Raw genomic sequence first — 23,424 nt, forward strand, 5'->3', positions numbered from 1 at the left:
GCTATCTGGTCCCTCAAGTCCAGGCCAGATTGCTAGACAGGCCCGAGTTCACCGGTCATGCTTGGAGAGCAGCGGCTTGGCAGGGCCAGGGAGGGCCCAGCCAAGACTGGGGGCTGGTCAGCACGGCTGCCAGCTCCGCTTCCTCAGCCTCCCCCCACCCCCAAGGTTCAGGAAGGCACCTGGGAGCAAAGCTGGTCCAAGCCCCTCATGGGACAAGGGAGAGGAAGGGCTCCCGAGCCTGCACAGGCCCCTGCCCAAGCAGGCCCTCAGACAGAAGCCAGGCCGCTCTAGGTATAACAAACGTTTATTCAGAAACAGATGAATACATGGTCTTTTCTGACGCAACGCTCCTCCCTCTCCCTCCAAACAAAAACGAGACACGGAAGGCGACCCAAACGGGAAAGGAAGGAGGCCAGGCTCGAGGAATCAAACCAAGCCCCAGCCCAAGCCTAGGAAGCAAGTCCTGCTGTGTGCAGAGGGAGAGGAAGGAATGCTGCTGCTGCTTCCCCCTTCATCACACAGAGTTAGGGGGCTGAGCTGGGCCAGGCTGACTCCTGGAAGGCCTTCCCACACTGGGACCCTCTTTGGGTTCCCATGGGCATTTGAAAGCTACGGAGAGAAATCGCTGCTTGCTGCAGATGCCTGACTGGCTTAGAGGTGGCCAGCCTCTTCTGGGAAGGCCTCCACTGGACCGTGTCATCACTGCTTCCAAATCTGTTCGACAACTTCCGAGACAAGGTACAGGGACTCCCATAGCCCACTTGGCTAGATTCGGGCAAGGACAGCCTGGCCCACAGGACATTCCATGTCTCAGGTGTGGCCCATGTCTTGGGCTTGAGGAGCCAGCTGTAGCTTGAAGCTCCTTTGAGGAGGAGGCAGAAAGGAACTAGGCAGACCTGCGATGAGCCCTTTCTCCCTCCTCGTGGAGGCCTAGGCCTTCTCAGTAGCGAGGCTGAGCTCTAGATCAGCCAAGCAGAGGGCAGGGGCTGTGGGGATGGGTCGGGGCCCCCTTCCTCCCCGGGCACCCCACCCATCAGTTTCAGCTTGGTGATGACCTGGCTCCCATTAGCAGCAGGAGCCCCAGAGGAGCAGGAAGGGGGTGAGCCTCAGGCCCAGGGGAGTTCATCCCCAAGCCTCCTTCCCACATGCCTGGCTCTTCCCTAGAGGGAAGAGGCTCTCGGACACCCAGGAGGGAGGATCAGATCCCAGGGCACCCTCTGGCCTGGAGATTGAACAGGGGAACAGAGTCGACAAAACTAAGCGAAAACCCCAACTAAGAGGGAGGGAAGAAGAGGAAAAAGGAGAGAACACACCCTAAAGAAAACACTATGGTACAAGAGAGGGCATGAGTGCAGAAAGAAAGTCACTCCCAACCGGCCAGCGCCAGCGAGGTCCCATGAGAAATGCACGGGCTCCTGTGGACTCTGCCCATGCCAGCAGGCCTGCAGGCCATGGACCGAGGCCGCCTTGAGCCTGTCTTCTGAGAGAGTGCAGGTGGGCAGGCGGGTGGGCAGCCATGGCCTTCTTCCTTGCTCACCTTCCGGTGGCCAAGATTCCCTTCTCAAAGTTTAATCTTAAATTCCGTGGGCTGCACCGAGACCGAAGCCCCCGAGGATTTGAAGAGGGCCTTCAGGATGGTGTCAGGGTCCACTTCTGCAGGCGGGTGAGACGAGGCACCGGAGCTCAACCTCCTGGGCTCACCCTCTTTCTTCACCGACGGGCTATCGCTGAGTCGCCTGTGAGGGAAGATGGGGGAGTCTGTTTCCTTACCTGAATGATATGACTGTTCCTGCCTAGCAGGTCTAGTGTGAAGGAGCCCCTGCCAAGAGCTTGGTAGGCAGGAGGTGTTGGGAAGTGCCAGACTGTATCTGGACTTCAGATCAAGCCTTTTTGTCTCTCGCTGCCTCTGCCATGCATTCTGGACACAATTCAGCCCACCTGCCTGCTGGCTCCTGGATCTCAAGGCCTCTGGCCTGTCTTAGTCAAGTATGTCAGTGAGCCCCCATTAGCTCAGCTTACTACTTCATACCAGTCCCTCTTAAAGGCCTCTGACAAAGGGACTCAAGCATCGGGGTACCCCCAAAGCCCAGGGCACTTCTCTTATCAGCAAGGGAGGAATCAACTGGCCCTCCATCAAGGCCTCCTTTTAAGGCACTTTCCCAGTAATGAATGCTGGAGGGGATGTGGCAAAGTGGGGACATTAATTCACTGCTGGTGGAGTTGTGAATGGATCCAACCATTCTGGAGGGCAATTTGGAACTATGCCCAAAGGGCGATAAAAGACTGTCTGCCCTTTGATCCAGCCATAGCACTGCTGGGTCTGTACCCCAAAGAGATCATAAGGAAAAAGACTTGTACAAGAATATTCATAGCTGCGCTCTTTGTGGTGGCCAAAAACTGGAAAACGAGGGGCTGCCCTTCAATTGGGGAATGGCTGAACAAACTGTGGTATATGTTGGTGATGGAATACTATTGTGCTCAAAGGAATAATAAAGTGGAGGAATTCCATGGAGACTGGAACGACCTCCAGGAAGTGATGCAGAGCAAGAGGAGCAGAACCAGGAAAACATTGTACACAGAGACTGATACACTGTGGTGCAATCGAATGTAATGGACTTTCCTACTAGCAGCAATGCAGTGTTCCAGGACAATCTGAGGGACTTATGAGAAAGATGCTCTCCACATCCAGAGAAAGAACTGTGGGAGCAGAAACCCAGAAGAAAAACAAGGTACTTTACCCCACAACAACTTTGTAAGGGAAGAAACAGTACATGACTCATATAAGGTGATGACCTTATTTGACAGATTTAGAAACCTGAGTCTTAAAGCAGTGAAGAGGTTTGCCTTAGGTCCCTGGGGCAGTAAAATAGCCAAACCACTCAATTCCAAGGAGTCCCTCTGGGCTGGCCATCCTTAGGCTATGTCAAATGGCATCTCCCCTCACTAGCCTGGCTCAACCCCCTAAGCTAACAGCCCCAGTTATCAGTTCAGTTCAGATTCCTGTTGTATAGAATCCTCAGGCAAGGACACAAGACCAGGAGGAGTGGTGTGGAAGCCTCAAGCCCACCCTGACCCCAGAACCCCAGCAGAGGGTATGCTTGTCATCCTGCCCAGAAGCCTTCTCTGGGTACTTACAGTAAGATGGGCTGGTCCGACGTGATTATGCTACCGTTCATGTGAAGGTTGCATTTCATGGGCTGTCCTGAAAACCAGAAAGAAAACACCATTGGCAACACTGCTGAGGTTGGACCAAAAGCCTCTGAGACCCAAAGAGCCTACAGCTTCAGGCACCCCAAGCCAAGAAGGCTTCCTAGGACACCAACACAACTGGAGGAGCTGGCTGCTTCGGGCCTACAGACTAGACAGGGCCCACCTTGAAACAATTGCTCTTTAGGGCAGAAGAGGGAAAGCTCCAAAGCTTAACAACAAAGAGAAAATGGCTACAGGAAGTAGGGAAAGAATGAGAAACTTCTGGTTTCCCAAAGCTGCTTTCTGGCTCCTGTCACATTTATCTAAACCCCAACACTAACATTTACAGGGTACTTTCCTCACAACCACCCCTGAGAACAGGCAGTGCAGCAAAGGTGAGGGAGGCTGGGAAAGGGGGACCATGGGAGCTGCCCGTGGTCCCATGTCCAAAGCTAAAGAGCCAGACCAGAATCGGTAGCTTGTCACTCGTGCTAGGGCTCTGCTCAGTTCTCATCACCTTGGCAACAGTTTTTGTTTCTGACCATATCTTATCTTTTTCATCCAAAAAAATCTACCTCTCCCATTTTTTTTTTTAAGCTAAGCAAACAAACGCCCCATTGGCTTCATCCAGAAGCACCTGCATCCTTCTGTACCTTGAGTGGTTCACTTTTCTCGTGGCCAGCAGGCTTCAGGAGAGCTGCTACTCACCTCACTTTGTTCAGAACCATCTTCCCAAGTTTCTCGGAAGCCATGCCCTTTCTCATTTCTTACAGCAGAACAGTATTTCATCACAATCACAGACTACAACTGATGGGCATCCTCTTGGTTTCTAATTCACCTCAAAGCATTATAAGCATTTTTTGTACATCCTTAAAGTTGGTTTAGCTTACATTGATTTCCTCAATCAGCAGCCCCCCCCATCCCAGTTTCCCTAATGAGTGACATGTGTGTTCATCTTTCCTTTAACCAATCCAGTACCTTCCCCAATACGTGCTAGCTCCTCCTCATTTTTCCAGATGCTGTTCTACTTGTGCACTCTGATGTATTGGAGAGTTCTCTGAATTTTCCTTTCCTGACCCCCAGAGTATTCATTCCTCTTCCCATCTCCTTCCACTCCCCTCTTAGGATCATCACGCATGCTGCCAAGCTGGTCTTCTGTCTTATCAGATTCCCTCAGTGAGTCCTGACAATGATCAATCAGAGGGGCACAGGCATCATCTCCCCATATCTGAATGTGATGTATTCTTGCAAATCGTCCTTCACAGTTATCTTTTTATGTTTCTCTTAATACCTGTTTCTACAAAAGTTTAGTTCCCCCACAGCTCAGAACTTTTGATCAAGAATAAGTTGAAGCTTTCTATTTTGTTCAAGATTTACTTTTTTCCTCTATGGAGGAAAATGTGTCTAAGTTTTGCTGGGAAAGCTATTCTTGGCTGTAAGACAATATCCTTTGCCTTAAGGTATATCATATTCTAAGTTCTCTGCTGCTTTCTAGAGGCGGCAGCTAAATTGTGTATGAACCTGACTGTGGCTCCTTCATATTGGAATTCTTTCTTTCTGGCTATATGCATCATCATCATCATCATCATCATCATCTAACTAAGAAGCCCTGGATCTTGGCTATATTCTTGGAAATTTTCTTTCTGGGATTTCTTTCACAAGGTGCCTGGCAGATTCTTTCCTTCTTTTTTTAAAAAAGCCATGATTATGTATTGGTTCCAAGGTGGAGGAGTGGTAAGGGCTAGGTAACAGGGTAGTGACTTGCCCAGGGCCACATAGCTAGGAAGTGGATGAGGCCAGATTTGATCGCAGCACCTCCTGTCTCCAAGGCCAGGCTCTCAATCCACTGAGCCACTTGGATGCCCCCCTCTTTCCATTTCTACTTTGTCCTCTGGTTCTAAGAAATATAGTTTTCCTTTAAGATTTCTTCAAAGAGGAGTCTAGATTCTTTTTTGTGATCATGGTGTTCAGATAATCCAATGAGTCTTTATTTTTCTCCTCAATGTTTTGCAGTTCAGTTGTTTTTACTCCGAGATCTTATATTTTCAGTCTTTTGACTTGTTTTAGTATTTCTTGTATCCGGGTAAAGTCAGTGGTCTGTTCCATTCTGATTATTTTTGTTGCTTGGGCAAGGTTTTGCACTCCTCTGCCACGCTGTTCATGTCCTTTCTGTTTCTTCTGGAGCTCTTTCTTTTTCAATTTCCTCAAAGCGTCTTATTTCATTTACAAGAAGAGTTTACAACTCTTGCTTTGTCTCTTCCAGGAATTCTGGTTGAGTTTGTGCCCAGGCTGTACTTTCCTCTGAGGCGCTACTTGTCAATGTTGTGGTGCCATTCTCTTCTTCTGGGTTTGTGTTATGAGCTTCTCGCCATGTTGTAATAGTTCATCAGGCTGGGATTCTTTTATTTATTTTCCACCCTTCCTTGATATTAAGGCCAAAGGCAGAGAACTTCTGGAGGGAAGGGCTGATCCTGTTGCTGCTTTCTTAAGGAACTGAATGGTATTGTTCTAGGATCTTCAGAGACAGCTCTGGAAAAAGAACCTATAAGCTTTTGGTGCTCCCAGAACAGTCTGATGCAGGCCAAAATCTGATGGCTACCCTGTAGTCTGAATCCTGCAAGTGCCTGACCTGGGTTTGGGTCTGAGCAAAGTGGGATGCTGCCAGACTCTGTCTCTACTGAGCAGCTGGGAAGCCAAGTGGGTTCTAAGGGACAGAACTATAGGCTCCCCTCGGTCTGAGATTCCTGTCTGGCCTCAAAGCTGTAATGAGATCCCTGCTCCACTTCTGGAGTCAAAACCACACAATTCCCATGCCTGAACTTTCTACCATTCACTGGGCTGCTAACTGTCTGTCCTCTTCAAAGCCCAGCTTCAATATGCTACCCCGATTCCTCTAGGCCATGATGATTTTCCCTCTTGGCCCTCCCCGAGGCTCTATATCAGTCTCTTATCTCCCTGTGAGAGCCCAAGAGACAAGGACTGTGTCTCACTTCCACTCTGCATCTCCTCTACTAAGCACAGTGCTGCTTTGCATATAGTAAATACTGGTGAGCTGAACAATTCTGCCCCCTGCCTTTCATCCTTGGGCAGGCTCAGGAGAAAAGGAAGCCTTGCAGTCCAGCTTCAATTGTGGCCAGCAGGATTCCCCACCCAAACCCTTTCCCTAAGCACCTCCTGAATTCAGAGCCCTGTGGGGGGCTCTTTAGGGAAATGAAGAACTCTGAGACAGTTCATGGCCCAGAATCCTGGGCAGGAACCAGAGAAAATGGGTATGGTTTTCTAAGAGAACATGTGCATCCAGGGACAAAAGGCAGTTTCTTCTTCCCATGGATTCTGTACACAGTGATGGAGAGTGGACCAAATGTAGAACCAACTTTGACTGGAGAGGGCAGGTGATACACCATGTCTTGTTCCTCCTCTCAGCAGAGGGGTGATGAACCACAGGTATGGACTTCAGCACGACCCACTTCTTAGTTAAGGAGGAGGCAGAGATGAAAGGGACACTTGGGAAAGTGATTTCTGGAATGTATCAAAGAACAAAAAGCTGCCAAGAGCTAGAAATGGAGGGGATGTCCACGGATTGGATAATGGCTGGAAGAGCTGTGTTACATGATTGTAATGGAATACTACTTCTGTGTTATAAGAAATAACGAGCAGGAGGAGCTCAGAAAAACCTAGAAAGACTTCTATGAACTGATGCAGAAGGAAGTGAGCAGAACCAGAACACTGTACACAGTGACAGCAAAACCGTACGATCAACTGTGACTCTGATCCAAGACGATTCTGAAGCAGAGATGACAAAAAATACTCTCCACCACCAGAGAGAACCCAATGAGCAGGGCGAGTGAAGTGTGTTTTTGTTAACTTCCTTTGTTTTTCCTGGGGTTTTGTCTGCATTTTCTTTTGTGATATGGCTAGTATGGAGATATGTTTTGCATGACTGTACATGGACAACCTCTAACTGCATGCCATTTTGGGGAGGGGGAAAGGAGAGAATTTGGAACTCAAAAAAAAAAAAGGGAAAAAAACCCCAAAGTTAACATGTTTTTACATGTTATTTGAAAAAATAAAATACAGTTCACCATGGAAAAAGCACCCCCCTGATCCCCAATCTCCTTCTAGGTCAGCACTTGGGATCCACAGAAAAGGATGACTATGATGATCTCATGAGAAGTCTGGCCTTCCCAGTATCCCAGTGGTGGCAGCCTCACTGTTTGGAGATGAAGGGAAAGAAGAGCCAGGCCATCCAAATTGGCCTCCCTTCCACTTGGGCTTACCGTCCAAACATCTATTGTTGTACTTCTTATAGGCAGTGATGGCATCTTCTTTCTTCACAAACACAACCTCGGCCACCCCAGGATGGACCAGGCGGGCTCGCTTCAGGGCTCCACACACACAAAAAAGTTCCTGAGAAACCCAAAGGGAGTCAAAGCTGGGGATTCTCCCCAAGGCCTAGTGGATGTACAATCACCCTTTGTCATCAGGTGCTTCATTCCATACTGTAGGAAGGAGAGGCCCCTGCCCATGAGCATCTCTCCTCTCCTCTACTCAGCACAGCTGGCTTTTCTATCACTGTAACAGATTCAACATGTACAGCACACCCAATGGGCTTTAATATTACTGTTTAAAAGAAACTGGGTAGGAAGAGCCTGTTAATAGCATGATTCTTCCTAATGAGGGAGAGCCCCTGCCCAGAGAGAGGCTGCCTTGTCACTCCCTCAGCTGGTTTGGCAGAGGGGAGTGGGCAAAACCAGGCTTCGCAAGCATGGCCCCTCTAGCAGCACAATTCTACATCCTCTCTCTGTTTTGAAAATGATCCTTAAACACCCCCTGAACCCCCAAGCAGAAATGATCTAAGTTCCTGTGGGCAGAGGGCGGCTTCTGCCCCAAGTCAGAGGTGCTCCACTGAGCCTAGAAGACAAGGGTACTCACAACGATGTCTTCCTCAGTGACTCGCGGGTGCAGGTTATTCACAGTCATCTTGGTACCTTCCAATGGGCTAAAGATGGGCTGCCGCACCAATAGGAGAATTGTCCCAGAGCCAGAACAGGCATACCCACCCAGGTATTGGGGGGGTGGGGGTGGGGGAGAGAAAGAGAGAGGTATAATCAGAGATGGGGAGGAGCCCAGTGCCAGGAAGCAGCCCCGCAGGACCCAAGAGGCCAGTACATCCCAGCTCGTGTGTTTTAGCAGACCAAGGGCCACACAACGAGGAAGACAGGATAGGAATAATCCAACCCCGTCCCAGCCACTGGTCATCACAGAAGCAATTCAGGCTCTCCTGGGCTTCATATTGTGGCTCGTCTCTGGTAGTTATAGCTGAGCCAGAAGTGGAGCTCAGAGCTTACGCTCTATGCTCTCTCTCCTTTCCCGAGTCTCTTCCTAGGCAGATCTAGGGAAGTTATAGAAAGAAGAGACTGAACACTATCTTTCCAGAAACTTCCAGAGACGGAGGAGCCCACTAGCCCTGATGGCCATGGCTGGGAAGGATCCCCTTTCCTTGACTGACTGCTTGCCTCCCCTTGCACAGAGCCACTCGCTTCCCATGTCTGGAAGACCTAAGCCTGGGAAGGAAAGGTGGCAGCAAGTGTCCTATGCCCTCTTTTAGAGAGGAGGAAGTGACTGGCCCAGGACCCCTGAGACAATGAAGGATGGAGGCAGCACCAGGGCCCCAGCACTCAGCCTCTCTCCTGGCACCCACCTCGGCAGGGGGCATCTCTTTGGGGGGCTCTTCCTTGGTCACCAGGGTCCGGGACATGTTGGTCAAGGCTTTCGTCCGTAGAGGGGAAGGCGGGGCTGGAAGGGCTGTGTACGTGTCATTCTGGACAACTTTGGTGAGAGGAAGAGTCTTGGATAAGGAGAATTTGGAGCTGCTGAGCCCCGCCTAAGCAGAGAGAAGATGGCAGGGAGTCAAGGCGGTTCCCAGCATGCCAGACCTGCACTTCCCAACCTGGCACCCATGGATTTTAGAGGGTCTGCCAAGGCAGATGGGAGAAACAAGCTCTTGTATCGGTGTCACTTCTGGCACTTTCTGGGATCCAACAGATTTTACTTTATCCACGTAAAGACTGCCTTCTAAGACTTTTCATCCCAAGGAGTCTGGGACACACAAAAGGCCAAGTGAAGGACCTCGGCTTGGAGGGTGGTGGGGCCGGGGGTGAAGGGAGCTCGGGACATCGGGCCTTGGGACAAGAAAGTTTCAGGGGGCAGCTGGGTGGCCCAGTAGATTAAGAGCCAGGCCCAGAGACGGGAGGTCCTGGGTTCACATGTGGCCTCAGACACTTCCTAGCTGTGTGACCCTGGGCAAGTCACTTGACCCCCATTGCCTAGCCCTGCCCACTCTTCTTCTGCCTTGGAACCGATACTTAGTATTGATTCTAAGTGGGAAGGTCAAGTTTAAAAAGAGAGCGAGAGAGAGGCAGAGAGAAAGTTTCAGAGGATCCGTGGGGCAATCAGGAGGAGGCAGATTTCCACTTCCTGAATGAGGAGGCTAGGAGGCTGGCCACCTGTCCACCCATTTGCTTGCCTGCCAGGAGAACTGATGCTGGGAAGTGGAGGGCTTTCAAACAAGCTGGCTGCCCCTGCACGGAGGGTGGGAGCAATGGCGAGATTCCCATTTCTAAAGTTAAAACTTTTTAAAGCTGGAGGACATGGACCATCCCCAATGGTGGCCGATGCGTGTCCCTAACTAGGAGAGCCCCGATTTAGGCTCAGGCTGCCCCAAACCCTCAAGGCTGAAGTCCTGCCCGTCTTCCAGGGCAGTGGGCCCAGGGCCCCTACCTACCCATCTCTGGACACCGCGGGGCCACTCCCAGCAAGCCAGGCTTCGGGGCTGGCTGGGTTTGTATTTCACTGACCACATTCCTGGCCTGAGGTCGGGGCACCGACAGGGAAGGCAAGGCAGGAGCCTCCTGGTTTTGCTCCACACTCCTCAGCCTACTGCCCCATGCTTGTTTCCCCTGGCTGAGCTCATGAGCTCCCCCCTTTGGGCTTCTGTCTGGGACTTGCCAGGAGCTTCACCCAGCTAACTCGCTGTGTGTTTTCCCACACCTGGGACCTGCGAATGGACTAAATGAGCCGTGGCCGGGACTCTGGACCCCCCAAGACACAGGGGGGCCCTGACCACGACCACGGCCATTTCAAAGCCAAACGGGAAACTGAAGGTTTCCCCGATGGCTGCCCAGGATGTAATTTCTTATTCAAAGAGGACAACACCTTACCATCTGCTGCAGGAAGCTGTTGGTGGTGGTGATCTTCATCTGTTTGCCAGCAATGGGGGCGGAGGCAGCTTCATCATCTTCATCCACGTCATACAGGCCCTGAGTGTACCAAGAGCTGCCATCAGTACAGCCCTGGGTCCCTTGGACAAGAAGAGAGGGAGGGGCACACCCCCCCCCCCTCCCCTGCTCACCCAGGGTCTCCCCAGTTAGAGGAGGGGAGGCTCCACCAGGGCAGACCAGGATGGTGACAGCCCACCCCGAAGGGACGGAGGATGGGACACAAAGAACAGTTGCACACAGGACTGTGGAGGTCCTTACACTACTTGACATTTACTCCATACTTTGGTAAGTTCACCAAAAGTGTCACCTCAAAATGTCTAGTCCAAGGGGCAGCCCCACTGCCTAACCCTTACCAGAGGCTTACTATGGATTCTAAGACAGAAGACAAGGGCGTATTCTTATCATTCTAAGTCCTCACCTTCCACCTTAGAATCAATACTGTGTATTGGCTTCAAGAAAGAACAGTAAGGGCTAGGCAGGGGGGGTCAAGGGACTTGCCCAGAGTCACACAGCGGGAAGTGTCTAAGGCCATTTTTGAACCCAGGACCTCCCGTCTCTAGGCTTGGCTCTCCATCCACTGAGCTGCCCAGCTGTTCCCAATGAAGGTTTATTATTAAACGCCCACCCTTTTTAGGGGGGCTCTTCAAATAAACAGCAAAGGCCTCATTTGCACCTGCTTCCCTGCCTCCCTCAAGCTCCTCTGCCTTTTGCCACCTGTGTGGGCCAGGTTGCTTCCTCTAGTCCAGGGCCAGCAGCCTCACAATAACCTATCACGGAAGGAACACGTGCGATGCTACGACGGGGGGCTGGCCTGGCACTTCATGGACGAGAGTGGTGAGGCTCAGGGAGTTCGGACCGAACCGAGGCCTTCCCGACTCCTAGGCCAGCGCTCTCCCCATCTCACTGTGCTGGGGCTGATTAGGTGGTACAAATGCTGCCACCCCCATTTTCCAGGGGAGGACGCCACGGCTTAGGGGCTCGTCCACTGTCACAGCTGGGAATGGCAACATCTGGGACCAGCGCTGGTCAAGCCGTTCCTGTCTATTTCACAAAGAAGCCAGACTCTCTCTGGCCTCCATCCTCCACACTTCTCATCCCTCTAGTCCTTTCCCTCCCTCCCAGCCCACACCTGCACAGGGCTCACTCGAGCTCCAAACAAACGCCAGCCTGTCTAAGGGGGCGGCCCTGAAGCCCCAGCCAGAGGCTCTCAAACCCTCGCTGCTCTGTTCCTCTCTTACCTACTTCTTATATCAGGAAGGATCAGGGTGAGGCGGGTCTCGTGGACTGTGAGCTCCATGAAGGCAGGAACCCGACCTCCTCTAAACTGGCACCACTATCCTCTGGTCCCTGACGTTCCCAACCTGGAGCCAGCCAGAACTCCTCCCCCCATCCAAGATGGTGCCAAGGCCTGTGGATTTTTCCTTTTGCCACAGGGCCTAAATATGGCCCCTCTTCTTCTCTGGTGCAGGCCCTCATCACCTCACACCTCCCGACTCTCCCCACTCTTATTCACCCCCCTTTCAGCCACTTGGCAATTTTCCTAAAGCTGGGGTCTGATGATGCCACTCCCTTACTCAAGAACCCCCAGTGGCTCCCTGTGGCCTCCTGAGGCGAATACAACAAATAGTCTGTTTGACATTGGGAGCCCTTCCCCAGCACTGCCTGCCGACTCAGTGACGCTGTCTCCTGGATGTTCTTTGAACCCCAGCTCCCAGATCTGGCCATTCTCTTTGGCTGGGACTCTCTCTCTCCTCCTCTTAGCCCCTGGCTTCCTTCAAGTCCCCCCTTGTGGAAGAGGTCTTCCCCTGAGGTCATCTCCCACCGGTGTTCTGTGTGTACAGAATGGCTTGTGGTGTGGTCCTCCTCCCAGCTCCCTTTATCCCCAGGGCTCCTGGCACCCAGGAGGTAAAGGCCCGAGGAACCCTCAGGGGAGAGCCGAGGGGGTGTGAGGCCACTAGCTCACTGCCATGTGTGGTGGGGGCTGCGGGCCTCTCCTCCTCCAGGTCAGCAGAGGGTCACCGGGCACCTCCCTAGTCCATGGCCACAAGTAACATGGAAGCCGAGAACTGGGTCATCCCCTTGGCCGCGGCAAGATGAGCGACTGGGCCCAGGTTTTCTAGTCACTGAGGCAGTGCAGCCTCGTGAGCAGGGCTTGTTCTCCCCCACTCTGTATCCCCAGAGCTTAGTAAATGCTTTAACCAACTGGCCCCCCTCTCCCCAGCATCTCAGGCACCACCCAATGGCCAGGGCGAGTGGACACCTACCTGTTTCTGTTGATGGTTGTTGACCACGTTGATTCTCATTCCGGCAGGATGGGGAAGAGCCGGGAGGGCAGCTTTCTGCTGTGGGAACAAGCAGCACAGGAAGTCAGCGGTGGGTCACCTGACTCCAGCCAGGCTCCCTCCCGTTAACCACAGAGACTGAGGTCACGGCCTGATGTCACCTGGTGCATCCTCAGTGGAGCCCGGGCAGCTGGAGGAACTGGGGCCGGAAGGAGGAGGACTTGGCCCACCCTGGCTAAGGCCATGGAGCCCCTCAGGATGCTGGCACCCCCAGAGCTCTCCCCGTGTTCCCTCACAACTAAGGGGCAACAGCAAAACACATTTCAAGGAGACCCTGGCTAGAACACAAGAAACACCGAGCGTGCCCTAACTCCTGTGCCAAACGGTCTTACTCAATGGAGAACTTACAGAGGAACGAGAGGCCCCTGGGATTGCCAAGGTTGGCCCTCTTCCTGACAGATGAAGAAAACGAGGGTCACACAAGTCTAGTGACCACCCTATGTACGGCACAGAGAGAAGACCACAGCAGAGCCAAAATTCTAGCCCAAATCTCTAATCCAGGGGCAGCTGGGTAGCTCAGTGGATGGAGAGCCAGGCCTAGAGATGGGAGGTCCTGATGGGTTCCAATCTGGCCTCAAGACACTTCCCAGCTCTGTGACCCTGGGCAAGTCACTTCACCCCCATTGCCTAGCCTTCTAAGACGGAAGATCAGGGTTAAAAAAAAAAAAGAGTTAGAATCCATAAATGCCTGAGGCCATGGTCTGATGTGGTTTTTTTGTTTTTAAACCCTTACCTTCCATCTTGGAGTCAATACTGTATATGGACTCCAAAGCAGAAGAATGGGAAGGGCTAGGCAATGAGGGTCAAGTGACTTGCCCAGGGTCACACAGCTAGGAAGTGTCTGAGACCAGATTTGAACCCAGGACCTCCATCTCTGGGCCTGACTCTCCATCCACTGAGCTACCCAGCTGTCCCCCTGATGCGGGTTTTTTAAATTGAAATCAAATGTCACAAGAAGGGAAGAGCTTGGGGGGAAGGAAGGAGGATTCATTTGCTCCTAAAGTGTGTCTAAAGGCAGAGCCCTGCAAACAGTAACTTGCAGTCCAGGAAAAGTTCCTGTTCTAGCAACATCCCCTGTTATTTGGGGTTCCTTTGGAGGCAGCCTGTCAATAACCAAAGTCTCCCAAGCTGGAAATTGGAGGCCCACCTATACTCAGGCACCCTGTCTCCAACCAGGAGCTTTGCTTGTGGGGCCTCCACATCTTGTCTTTAAACAACAACAACGAAAACACGTGACAATTGCCTTGTGGCCAGCTCCATCTCTGGGTGAGTGGCTGATACGAGGACAGGATCTCATTTGGGTTCCCTCCGTGTGGAGCCCATCAGCGCCTACTGGCCAGGAGCACGAGGGCAGCTCTCCTCACCCTGGCCCTTCCAGACCTCTAGTGCCTGCAGCCTTGTCCTGGGCAGCCATCAAGGAGCAAGCTCCCTCCTACCTGGATCGTTTTGGTAATCTTCATGGCAGGAGGCAGGGGGTCGGTGGCTGGCCTCAGCAGAGATGCTGGTGAACCTCGTTTCAAGCTGATCTTCTCCCGGGCATCGGCCACTTTGGCCCCCTTCTCTGGCGCCACAATCTGCTTTCGGGAGTTCAGCATCTCCCGGGCATCCTGCACTTTCCCCTTGATCCGGAAGCGCGCATCTTTCTGCACAAGTTTCTCCCGAGCATCTTTGACCCCCAGTTTCTGCCTCGCATCCGTGAGGCCGATCTTTTGTCGAGCATCAAACATCTGTTGGAAACCTGGAGCTGGTGCCGGCCGACTCAGAAGGGTCTGTGGTAGCCCGATGCGAGAGCGGATGCCTCCAATGCCGGGTCTGGCATTCAGTCTAGAAAGAGAATTTTACATGTCAGACACTTGGTTCTCTCTTTCCTCTGTGCCAGTTCATACAAGGCTTCCCAGGCTTCTCTGAAACCATCACCCTCAAGCCATATCCCCTCACACCCTAACCCACCACTTGATAGGCCATTCCCCAATCAGTTCCAATTCTTTGCTTCACAGAAAGAGTTGCTACAAATAACTTCTCGGTCCATATGGATCCTTTCCCTCTTTTCTCAGATCTCTTTAGGGTACAGGCCTAGAAGCATTATGGTAGGGGCAAAGGGTGTGCACAGCTGGAGGCCTTTGCCCATCCTGAGTCATGCCTATGCTGTGCCTAGGGCACTGGTCCCTTCAGTGCCTTGACTCTGAGGTTCTTGGATGGCGAGAATGCTGATGTGGGCCCCAGGGGATGAGGGTGATGGGTTTTCTGACCAATATACCCGTGTATGTGCAAGGTTCTCAGTGGTTAAATAGTCCCATTTCAGAAGTTGGCATTCCTCTGAAAAATAGCTGACAAATTGTCGGCCAACGAAGCTGGCTTTCTTCTGCCTGACAGGCATTCTCATTTTAACCTGTTCTTCCAAGGGCCAGATCAGGCCTCCTGACAAAGCAAACCCTCTCTTTTCTACTAGTCTGGGCGTCTCTACGCTGGGTCTGTGGGACACACAAGGTAAAGCAATAACGAGATGGAATTTTAGATCGGAGGTTCTTAACCTAGGATCCATGAACTTGGAAACATTGGTCGTCAGAACTATTTCCCAATAACTGATCTCCTTTGTAATTCTACACACTGAAAACTATGACTGTGAGAAGAGGTTTGAGGTTTTCCTACCGAGGGATCAATGACAGCCCTGTGCCCACTTTTCTGCGACCTCAAAATGCTTGCTTTCCAGAGGGAGAGGAGGAAGGACTTGGACGAAGTGACTAAGGTCTCTTCCATCCATGACTAACATGGCGGAGAGACAAGGGCCCTGAAGTAGGCTTTCAGCAGGAACTTGCACATCCCAGAAACAGGCCAACACTACAAATCAGAGCTTGATTTATTATCTTGTACACTGTCTAGACTTAGGATCACACTTAGCAGTGAGACACACCCTGGCTAGAAAGTGTCTGAGGCCAGATTTGAACTCACTTCTTCTTCACTTCCTGATACCACTGAGCCACCCAGTAGCCTCAAATTCCAATTGTGCTCACAATCACTGCCTGCTCTCTGCATCTAGCAACAAGGTAGGCTCTTAATCCACATTTACTGACAGATTACTAGTGATGCTGCCAGCCCGAGGAAGGCTCTGAATGCCAGGCACAAGAATGGGAAATTGGTAGGCAAGAGGGAGGAAGCTGGGAGAGACCTGGAGCTCCTTTTAGCCAGCTAATATCCGGGGGCTCCTGGTTTTCTAGGATCAGGAACCCTTCTCCCTCTATTTCCTCCCCTAGAAGAATGCTCACCGACTTAGTTGGCAACAAGCACCAGCAAAACTTTATTTTACCTTGGTAGCTACTATCACCAATGCATCTAGTGGCCTTGGCAGCTGGTCCACAGGCTCAGTGAAACCTTGTTTTCTTTCCCAAAGCTGCTGGGGTCCCCCCTTCCCCTGCCATGCAAGTCTGGGGATAGCAGGAGATGTACTCCAACCCAGTGGCTGCCTCCCCCAGATGTGATGGGACCTGGCTCTGGCAGAGATCCCTGAGAGGTCTGGACCACTGCACTGGTCCACTGCTAACAAACACAGCTCAGTAAGCTGTTTTTCCATTTCTGCTATTTTAAAACTCCACCGTTCTGAAAAGCTAGCAGGCCCCACCTCAGCATTATTGGGAATACCGAGTGCAGTGGGCAGCCCACACACATTTCCTGATGCAACCTGCTATAGAAAAAATATGGATTTAATTCCAACAATTATTAGACTCGAGGCAATCGATCCGTATTAAGCACCCCTTCTGTGCAAGATCCTGCCAATCAGTGGACCTCAAAAGACAAACACAGTCTCTGCTCATGAGAAGCTTACAGGGAGGCTGGCAGGGTGGGGGTAAGGCCCAAATACAAGGTAAGTATGTGTGGTTTTCTATGATCGTTCTCTTACAAAAATGACCAATTTGGAAACGTGCTCTTGCATGCTTGGCAGCTCCAGGAAGGGGGCCTCCATAGAACTTCAGAAAACTTACGTGGAAAATTAAATCTTCATCAAAACCAAAGTACTATGGGAAGAAGGGGGGGAGAGAATAAGGAGGAAAAGACAGTCCCTGCCCTAACCTACTCTGAAGGAAACTAAGAATGGAGGCAAAGCCAGGAGAAATGGACTGCCAGACAGAACAGAGGGTCCTCCTGCTCCAGCCCGGTTCAGTCTTGGAAACGCTGGGTCTTTGCTCGAGCCGCCATCCCGTACAGATGCTCCTCACAGAGCCGAAATCAGAAAGCCCCGAAGTAAACCATGCTTTAAAAACAAAAGCCCTTCCTAAGCCCTCATTCCCCAATGGAAACTGCCAGGAGCACAGGCCCAGGGCCTAGCGAGTCCAATTCATGGATGTGGGAGATGGGAGAGCGGGTCAGGCCGGCGGGGAGGAACTAGCAGGGAGGTTAGGGGAGGGTCACCTCAAGGAATGATCTAAGGCTGTGACTCTGGGTAACTGGGAGAATAGTAGCAGCTGGAAATCTGGAAGGGAGGCAGGCTCAGAGGAAACAATGAGAAGTTTTGTCTTAGACATGATAAGCCAGAGATGACAATGGACTGAAGGAGGAGACCTGGGTGACAGCAGAGTCAGGGGAAGGTATTCTCAGCATGTTGATGGGCTATTTGAAAGAAGCTGGCCAACAACAGTAATGAATGACAAAAGAGCCCATGGGCATGAGGAGGGAGAGGGGCTGGCTTTGCCCTAGGAAGGACTGCCCCCATTTCAGGTGTGGAAAGCTGCAGAAGGGCTCTGAGGGGCGAGGTAGGGGAGAGAGAGGAGGAAGCTCCCAACAGATGACTTTAATCTTCTCGGTAAAGGAGAAGAGGTCTTGATAGAGAAGGTCTAGCAAGGCCTCAAAGAGGGCATGAGGATGCGGATGGGATTAGAGAGACTTCCGGCAAACATCAAAGGTCCTCTGGGTGCAATGTGTCAGGGATCAGGAGAAAAAACAACAACAACCCACGATGGAGAGCATCACCAGGATATAGTATGTTCCAGAAAGAGCCACATTTCCACGAGTGCCAGAAGACGGAAAGAGTGTGAGGGGAAGAGAAGTTTACTCTCAACAGCCCAGGGTTTCCAAAGGGCCCATTGCCAGAAGGTCCCAAGCCAAAGGAAGCCAGGGCTTCTCAGCTGGAGAAAGGCCAGCACCCCAAACACATGACTGGGGGCTCCCAAGCCCTGGTATAGCCCAAATGAAGAAGCCCGGTAGGAAACTGAAGATCCCCATTTGTTCCTCCAAGACCATCTTGGGAGCCAATTCCTGGCAGGGAGAAAGAAAGGAAAAAGGGGAGAACTTCTTAAATGCTAAGAAGGCTGGATAACTTTTGGTCAAACCATTTTTCAAACAAGCATGCGATACACGTAAACCCAGCTCTCATTTCTCGTTCTCATGAACCTCATTTTCACAAAGGAACCTTTTGGAATAGAGTATTTAGGACTCTCCATCCTGTGCCTCCCCGCCCTCCCCGCAACACACCAGACCCTGGGCCTCCCATGTGTCCCCCTACAAATCCCATCCAATTCAATGAATCTACCAAGAACCCACTGTATGTGGGCTGAAAGGGGGCAGAGCACTGGCTCTGAATTTAAAGGAGGTCAACATGATGGGGGCAAAAAAGAAAAGCCAAATGTTCTGGAAAGGCAGGAGCTCAGTGGATGGAAAGGCTCCTTCAGCTCCCAGAGGCCTACAGGAGAAGTTGACCATGGGGAGCCACTGGAGGCTTCTGGACTAACAGGGTCAGAAAAAATGAAACTGTCAGCTTTGTGAAGGAGACCAGAAGCTGGGAGACCAGCTAGGGATTCACTCCAATGGTCCAGGCAAGTAAAAGCAAAACTAATTGGGGGCTAAGAGAATGTGCGATGAGCCATGGGGTGGAAAGGGAAGTCAGACTCTGATTATGTTTGAGGAAGGAGGGAGGGAGAAGCCTGGAACATCAGCCTGGGTTCACCAGGTCAGGGCAGACATAGGCAGTGGCAAGGTCTGGGGCTGTCCCAGGGACCCTCACTCAACCATACCGCCTCTCTTCACCTCCCAGATCTTCCCCTGCCAAACTGCTAAAGAGATCAGTTGAATGTACCCTAAGAAATGATTCTAGAGATGCTCTCAGAAAGCCCCCAAAAGTCTGGGGTTTACTGAGGCACATGAAGGACAAGAACCCACAAAATAAAATAACAGCATGGCTGTGAAAGGCTCCATAATCCCTTTCCGTAGACTCAACCTCATGAGGAAACATGGAGTGGAGGGACTCAGAGGGCAGAGAGCTTTGCAGGACTAGCCCTATCTGTGATGGTTGTTTTCTTGCTTTCGCAGTGGTGTGGGAGGAACTGAGAATTAAGGCCGTCCCCTCCCTCCCACCCTAGGGGCTCAGGGTTTCTAGGACTCCCAGATCTCTAGATCCAACCTCTTTGGGGCTAAGGCCCTTGCAGTCTAGCTGCCAACACTTCAAATCCAGCAGGTCCCATGACGGTTCCACTCTCTCCTCTCTCTGGTTTCCACTCCTCCCTGACCAACCCCTCATTTGAGCAAACATTAGGAAACCCAAGCAGCATTAAGTACCTCGAGAACGTGCTGAGGTCAAGGGCCCTAGTCCTACTGAAGAGGCCAAAGACCAAATTGCTGGACAAGATTTCACTTCTTCAACGGGGGTGGGGTAGCTTCGTGAAACCTAGGAAAGCTAGGGGGATGAAGGCCTCTAAGAAAGTTCTTTGAGCCTTAAAGGTGGCCATTCAGCAAAGGCCCTCCCTTCTTCAGGCCTCAGTTTCCCATCGTTAGTCAGGCACTGATGCTAACAGCTAGCAAGGATAACAAAGCCTTTTCTTTATAACCACTGGAGATAGCTGAGAAAGGGCAAAAAACCTTTGGAAGCCTCAAAGCACAAAAGAAAAGTCAATTATTATCACCCCCATTTTACAAAAGTTAAAATTAACTGAGGCTGAGGAGGGCAGTGATTGGCATCTAAGCCCTAGGGTTAGTTGAGACCAAGATAAAGGCCCAGGGGAAAGAACCGTGGACTGGATCAGGAGTCAGAAGACCTAGGTGAGGTCCAAACTGAATTGCCTAATGACCCTGGGCAAGTACCGCCCCCCCCCCCCCCCCGAATGGGGTTGGATGGCCCAGTGGATAGGGAATGGCAACAGGAAGGTACAGGTGCCCCCTGGGTAATTAATTTATGAAGAAGATCACAGGAGGCCAGCAGGGTGAGAGTCCCAGGACAAGGTGAAATCAGTAGTCCAGAACAAAAACAAAAGGGAAGATCTAACTTGCTTTGGGAAAACATCTTTTTCTTCTGTCCCAGGATTTCATTGGTCAAGGTTACTCCCAATAAGAAGAAAACTCCCCTTTCCAGATGCACCCAGCTCAGCAACGAGGAGGATATCTGGGGTTGAGAACTACAAGACTATTCAGGGGAGCAGTCTGGGGCTGGAGGTGGGAGCAGACCCCAGTCTTCCTGGCCCACAGACCTGATCTCTTATCCCCAAAGCCAGGCTATAAAGAGTGCTTTGTAAACTAACCCTACAGAACTCTGCAGCCCTCGGGGTAGTGGGGCAAGTGTGGGTGCCTATGACCAAGGGAAGTCGGAGCTAGGGAAAGGGGAACTGCTATTACTACCATATTGCAAAGCCCAGGAGCTGCCAATCCTGCAACTAAAAACAAGGTAGACCAAGAACAAAGCTCAAGGCGCCAGCAATTCATCCGTGAGGCTGGCAATCACCAATAGACGGGTGGGTCTCTCAGTCCCTCGGCCAGCTGAAGAGCCCTTGAGTGAGGGGGTGATTTCTCCAAAATGAGAAGGCAGACAAGGGAACTGGGTGGGTATTTGGGGCGCCAGGGACATACGGCTGCCAGGATGGAAGCTTGAGAGATCACCCCTTGTGAGTGGGACAGAGATAACAGACTTCCGGGGCATGGAGCAACTCCCAGGAAAGCTCAACTTCTGAAGCCAAACTAGAGCCCACTCCCACCAACTATCCAAGGCCAGACGGCCAACAGCATAGAATTAACAGGTTTCCTTCACTGAAGTGATGTGTCGGGACACTGAACTCTTAGACTTACAAGAGCAGGCTTCTGCTAACGAAAGTGCTTTCATGGGAAGTTTATTGTTGTTCCAGTGTGCCACTGCCGTCCATAGGGTTTTCTTGGAAAAGATACTAGAGCGGTTTGCCATTTTCTTCTCCAGCAGATTAAGGCAAACAGGTTAAGAGGCTTGCCTACGGTCACCCAGCTAGGGAAAACTGGATTTGAACTTGGGGCTTCCTGACTTCAAGCCTAGTGCTCTATCCACTGAGCCACCTAGCTGCCTTTAATGGAGAAACTGACCTTAGAGTGGAAGACTGACTTTCTGAACTGACCTTAAGGGCCAAGGAAAGTGCCTTCAGGCAGTCACACAAAATGGTGGCAGCAGTGGTTGTATAGAACCAAATCAATTGGATTTTCTCAATAGAAAGGAGAATTTTTATTAGAGTAATCAATCCTTTAGAAATGGGGGGAATCATTATTGCAACTCAGCTATAATTATAAACCTGTGATCTCTATGGGACAGGGTCTGGAACCTAGGATTTCACTGACCTTGGCACCTCCCAGATAAAGAAACTCCCTTTACTTATGCAGGTGGCAGGCACAAAACACCAGCATCAATCACGAAGAGGCCCACAAAATGCTCCCCAGCCAGGCAGGAACCAGATTAAAATGGGACTGGTAAATATTTAACAAAATAAAAGACAATCAAACAAAATATTATTTTTGAAAACTAGGTCTGAGGCCCAGTCTCACAGCAGCAAAAATGACTTTCAAAGTCTGCAGAGACAGGATATACTGTTGTTATTGCTATTTTGATTGAAGTTAGGGTAAACTGAGGCATAAAGTCCCCAGCATGTTCAGTTTATTGGTAAGGGCAGCAGTGACCAAGAAAGGATGTTTTTAGCAAACAAAATTTCAAGGAATGAGGGCAGATTGATCATCTTTGCAACCGAAAGCTAAAAGGCCAAGTCCTAGGTGGTGGGAAAATGATAATAGTTTGGATTGATTGGAATGAAGACTGCAACAGGCCCAGCACCAACCCCTCCTTGTGCTGAAGGAAGGAAGGAAAGCGGAGTGACAGATGGAGTCCACCTGTGTCTGGCAAGCCTTGTTAGTTGAACAGGGATAACCAACTTCCAGGCTCCCACCTGCATCTGGCAAAGCTCTTTAAGAAGGTAATATGTCTCCCTTCATTGTGACTGGGCACTCAGGGGCCACACCAGGCCTGGAGTCAAGAAGCGGCAAATTCAAATCAGACCTGCTGGCCTCAGTTTCCTCATCTGTAAAATGAGCTTTAGAAGGAAATGGCAAACCCCTCTAGCGTTTCTGCCAGAAAAACTCTCAATGGGGTCACAGTTGGATATACCTCACCAAGTTCCATTTCTGGGACAACTTGGCTGAACGGTGGAACTTATAAACTTCTGAACTTAGAGACACAGAAAGGGACCTGGCAGTTCCACAAAATACAGAGAATTACTGATTGAGAAATGGGTCCACAGTCTGGGTGCAAACCTCAAACGCCACAGAAGTAGGATGTTATTACTGAGGCGACTCTGCACCATGGGTGCCATGGAGCTCCGTGAGCTCCAGAAAAGGGGTGTTACCATTATTGCACTGCTTCTCCAAAGGGCTCGGGTCACTAGTACAACTCTGGAAGGGTTCTAGAAACGGAAGGGGGCGGTTATCATCGTTGCTCCCCTCCCAGGGCTTCAGAAACGGGGACGCTATCACCATCGCGAACTCTCTCCTCGAGCTCCAGAAAAGTGGTGCTCTTACCACTGCACCCCTCCCAGAGCTCCAGAAAAGAGGTTTTACCGTTGTGGCATCCCACAAGCCTTTTACCACTATTGCTCCCTCCCCGCGTTCTAGCAATAGGGGGATGCCATCACTGTCGCCCCCTCCCCACGCTCCGGACATCTCCCAAATACCCCCGTAACAGCGGCCGGGGCTGTTGCCCCTCCAGGAGCTAGGCAGCCTTTCCCCTAGGACGCTAGTGCCCCGCCCTCCCTCGAGCGGGATGAGCGGCGGCGCCGGCAGCCAATGGGCAAACGGGGAACGCGCGAGGCCGCGGAAGCCCAACCAATGAGCAGCGCCGCTGGAGAGGGAGGGCGGGCTTTTGGGGGAGGGCCCGGCCCAGCCGGACCAGAGGCCCCAGAATCTGGGGGTCCCCCTGGCCGCCCAACCCTCGATCAGTTCCCCGAGGACCCCCAGGCCCCGGGCCCCGGCTCCGAGGCGGCCCCGACGGAAGAGAGGCTCACTCACCGGCCCTTCACCGTCACCCCGCGCTTCCGGATGAGCTCGTCCAGGGACAAGTCCGCCATCTTGCGCCGCGAAAAACGAGAACAGGCGCCGCTCACGCACTCGGCGCTCCCCCGCCCATCGGTACTGGAGAAAGGACGCAACAACTTCCGGTTCCCGGCTCTCGGTGCTTCCGCCAACGCATTAGCTCTCGCGACAGCCGGCTTGTTCCGACCCAGCCAATGCTGGAGCGGGGAAGGGGTGGAGTGTGAGAGGCTGTAGGGCTGCGTATCCCATGAGCCTTCGCGAGGCTGGTTCTCTATTTACATACGAAGAATGGAACGTTTAAAAGGCTTCTTTCTCCCCTCCAA

The 23,424-nt window shown here is 51.6% G+C and overlaps 1 protein-coding gene across 5 annotated transcripts; it reads right to left on the reverse strand.

The window, feature by feature from the left end:
* Positions 1-288: 288 nt before the first annotated feature.
* POLDIP3 (DNA polymerase delta interacting protein 3) lies at positions 289-23,276 on the reverse strand. Of its 5 annotated transcripts, none has more exons than XM_056797470.1 (9): positions 23,078-23,264; positions 14,248-14,635; positions 12,734-12,808; positions 10,410-10,508; positions 8,891-9,073; positions 8,122-8,199; positions 7,467-7,596; positions 3,136-3,202; positions 289-1,736 (listed from the first exon to the last, which is right to left on the reverse strand). In XM_056797470.1, exons 1-9 carry the CDS (start codon positions 23,134-23,136, stop codon positions 1,562-1,564), a joined length of 1,254 nt encoding a protein of 417 aa, XP_056653448.1. In that variant the 5' UTR covers positions 23,137-23,264; the 3' UTR covers positions 289-1,561. The 5 variants fall into 5 exon arrangements, with proteins under 5 accessions (XP_056653448.1, XP_056653447.1, XP_056653449.1 ...); XM_056797469.1 differs by having other exon boundaries at positions 12,734-12,811; positions 23,078-23,260; XM_056797471.1 differs by lacking the exon at positions 23,078-23,264 and adding an exon at positions 22,744-22,812 and having other exon boundaries at positions 12,734-12,811.
* Positions 23,277-23,424: the final 148 nt, after the last annotated feature.

This window comes from Monodelphis domestica, chromosome 5, assembly GCF_027887165.1.
Source record: "Monodelphis domestica isolate mMonDom1 chromosome 5, mMonDom1.pri, whole genome shotgun sequence".
Lineage (NCBI taxonomy): Eukaryota > Metazoa > Chordata > Mammalia > Didelphimorphia > Didelphidae > Monodelphis > Monodelphis domestica.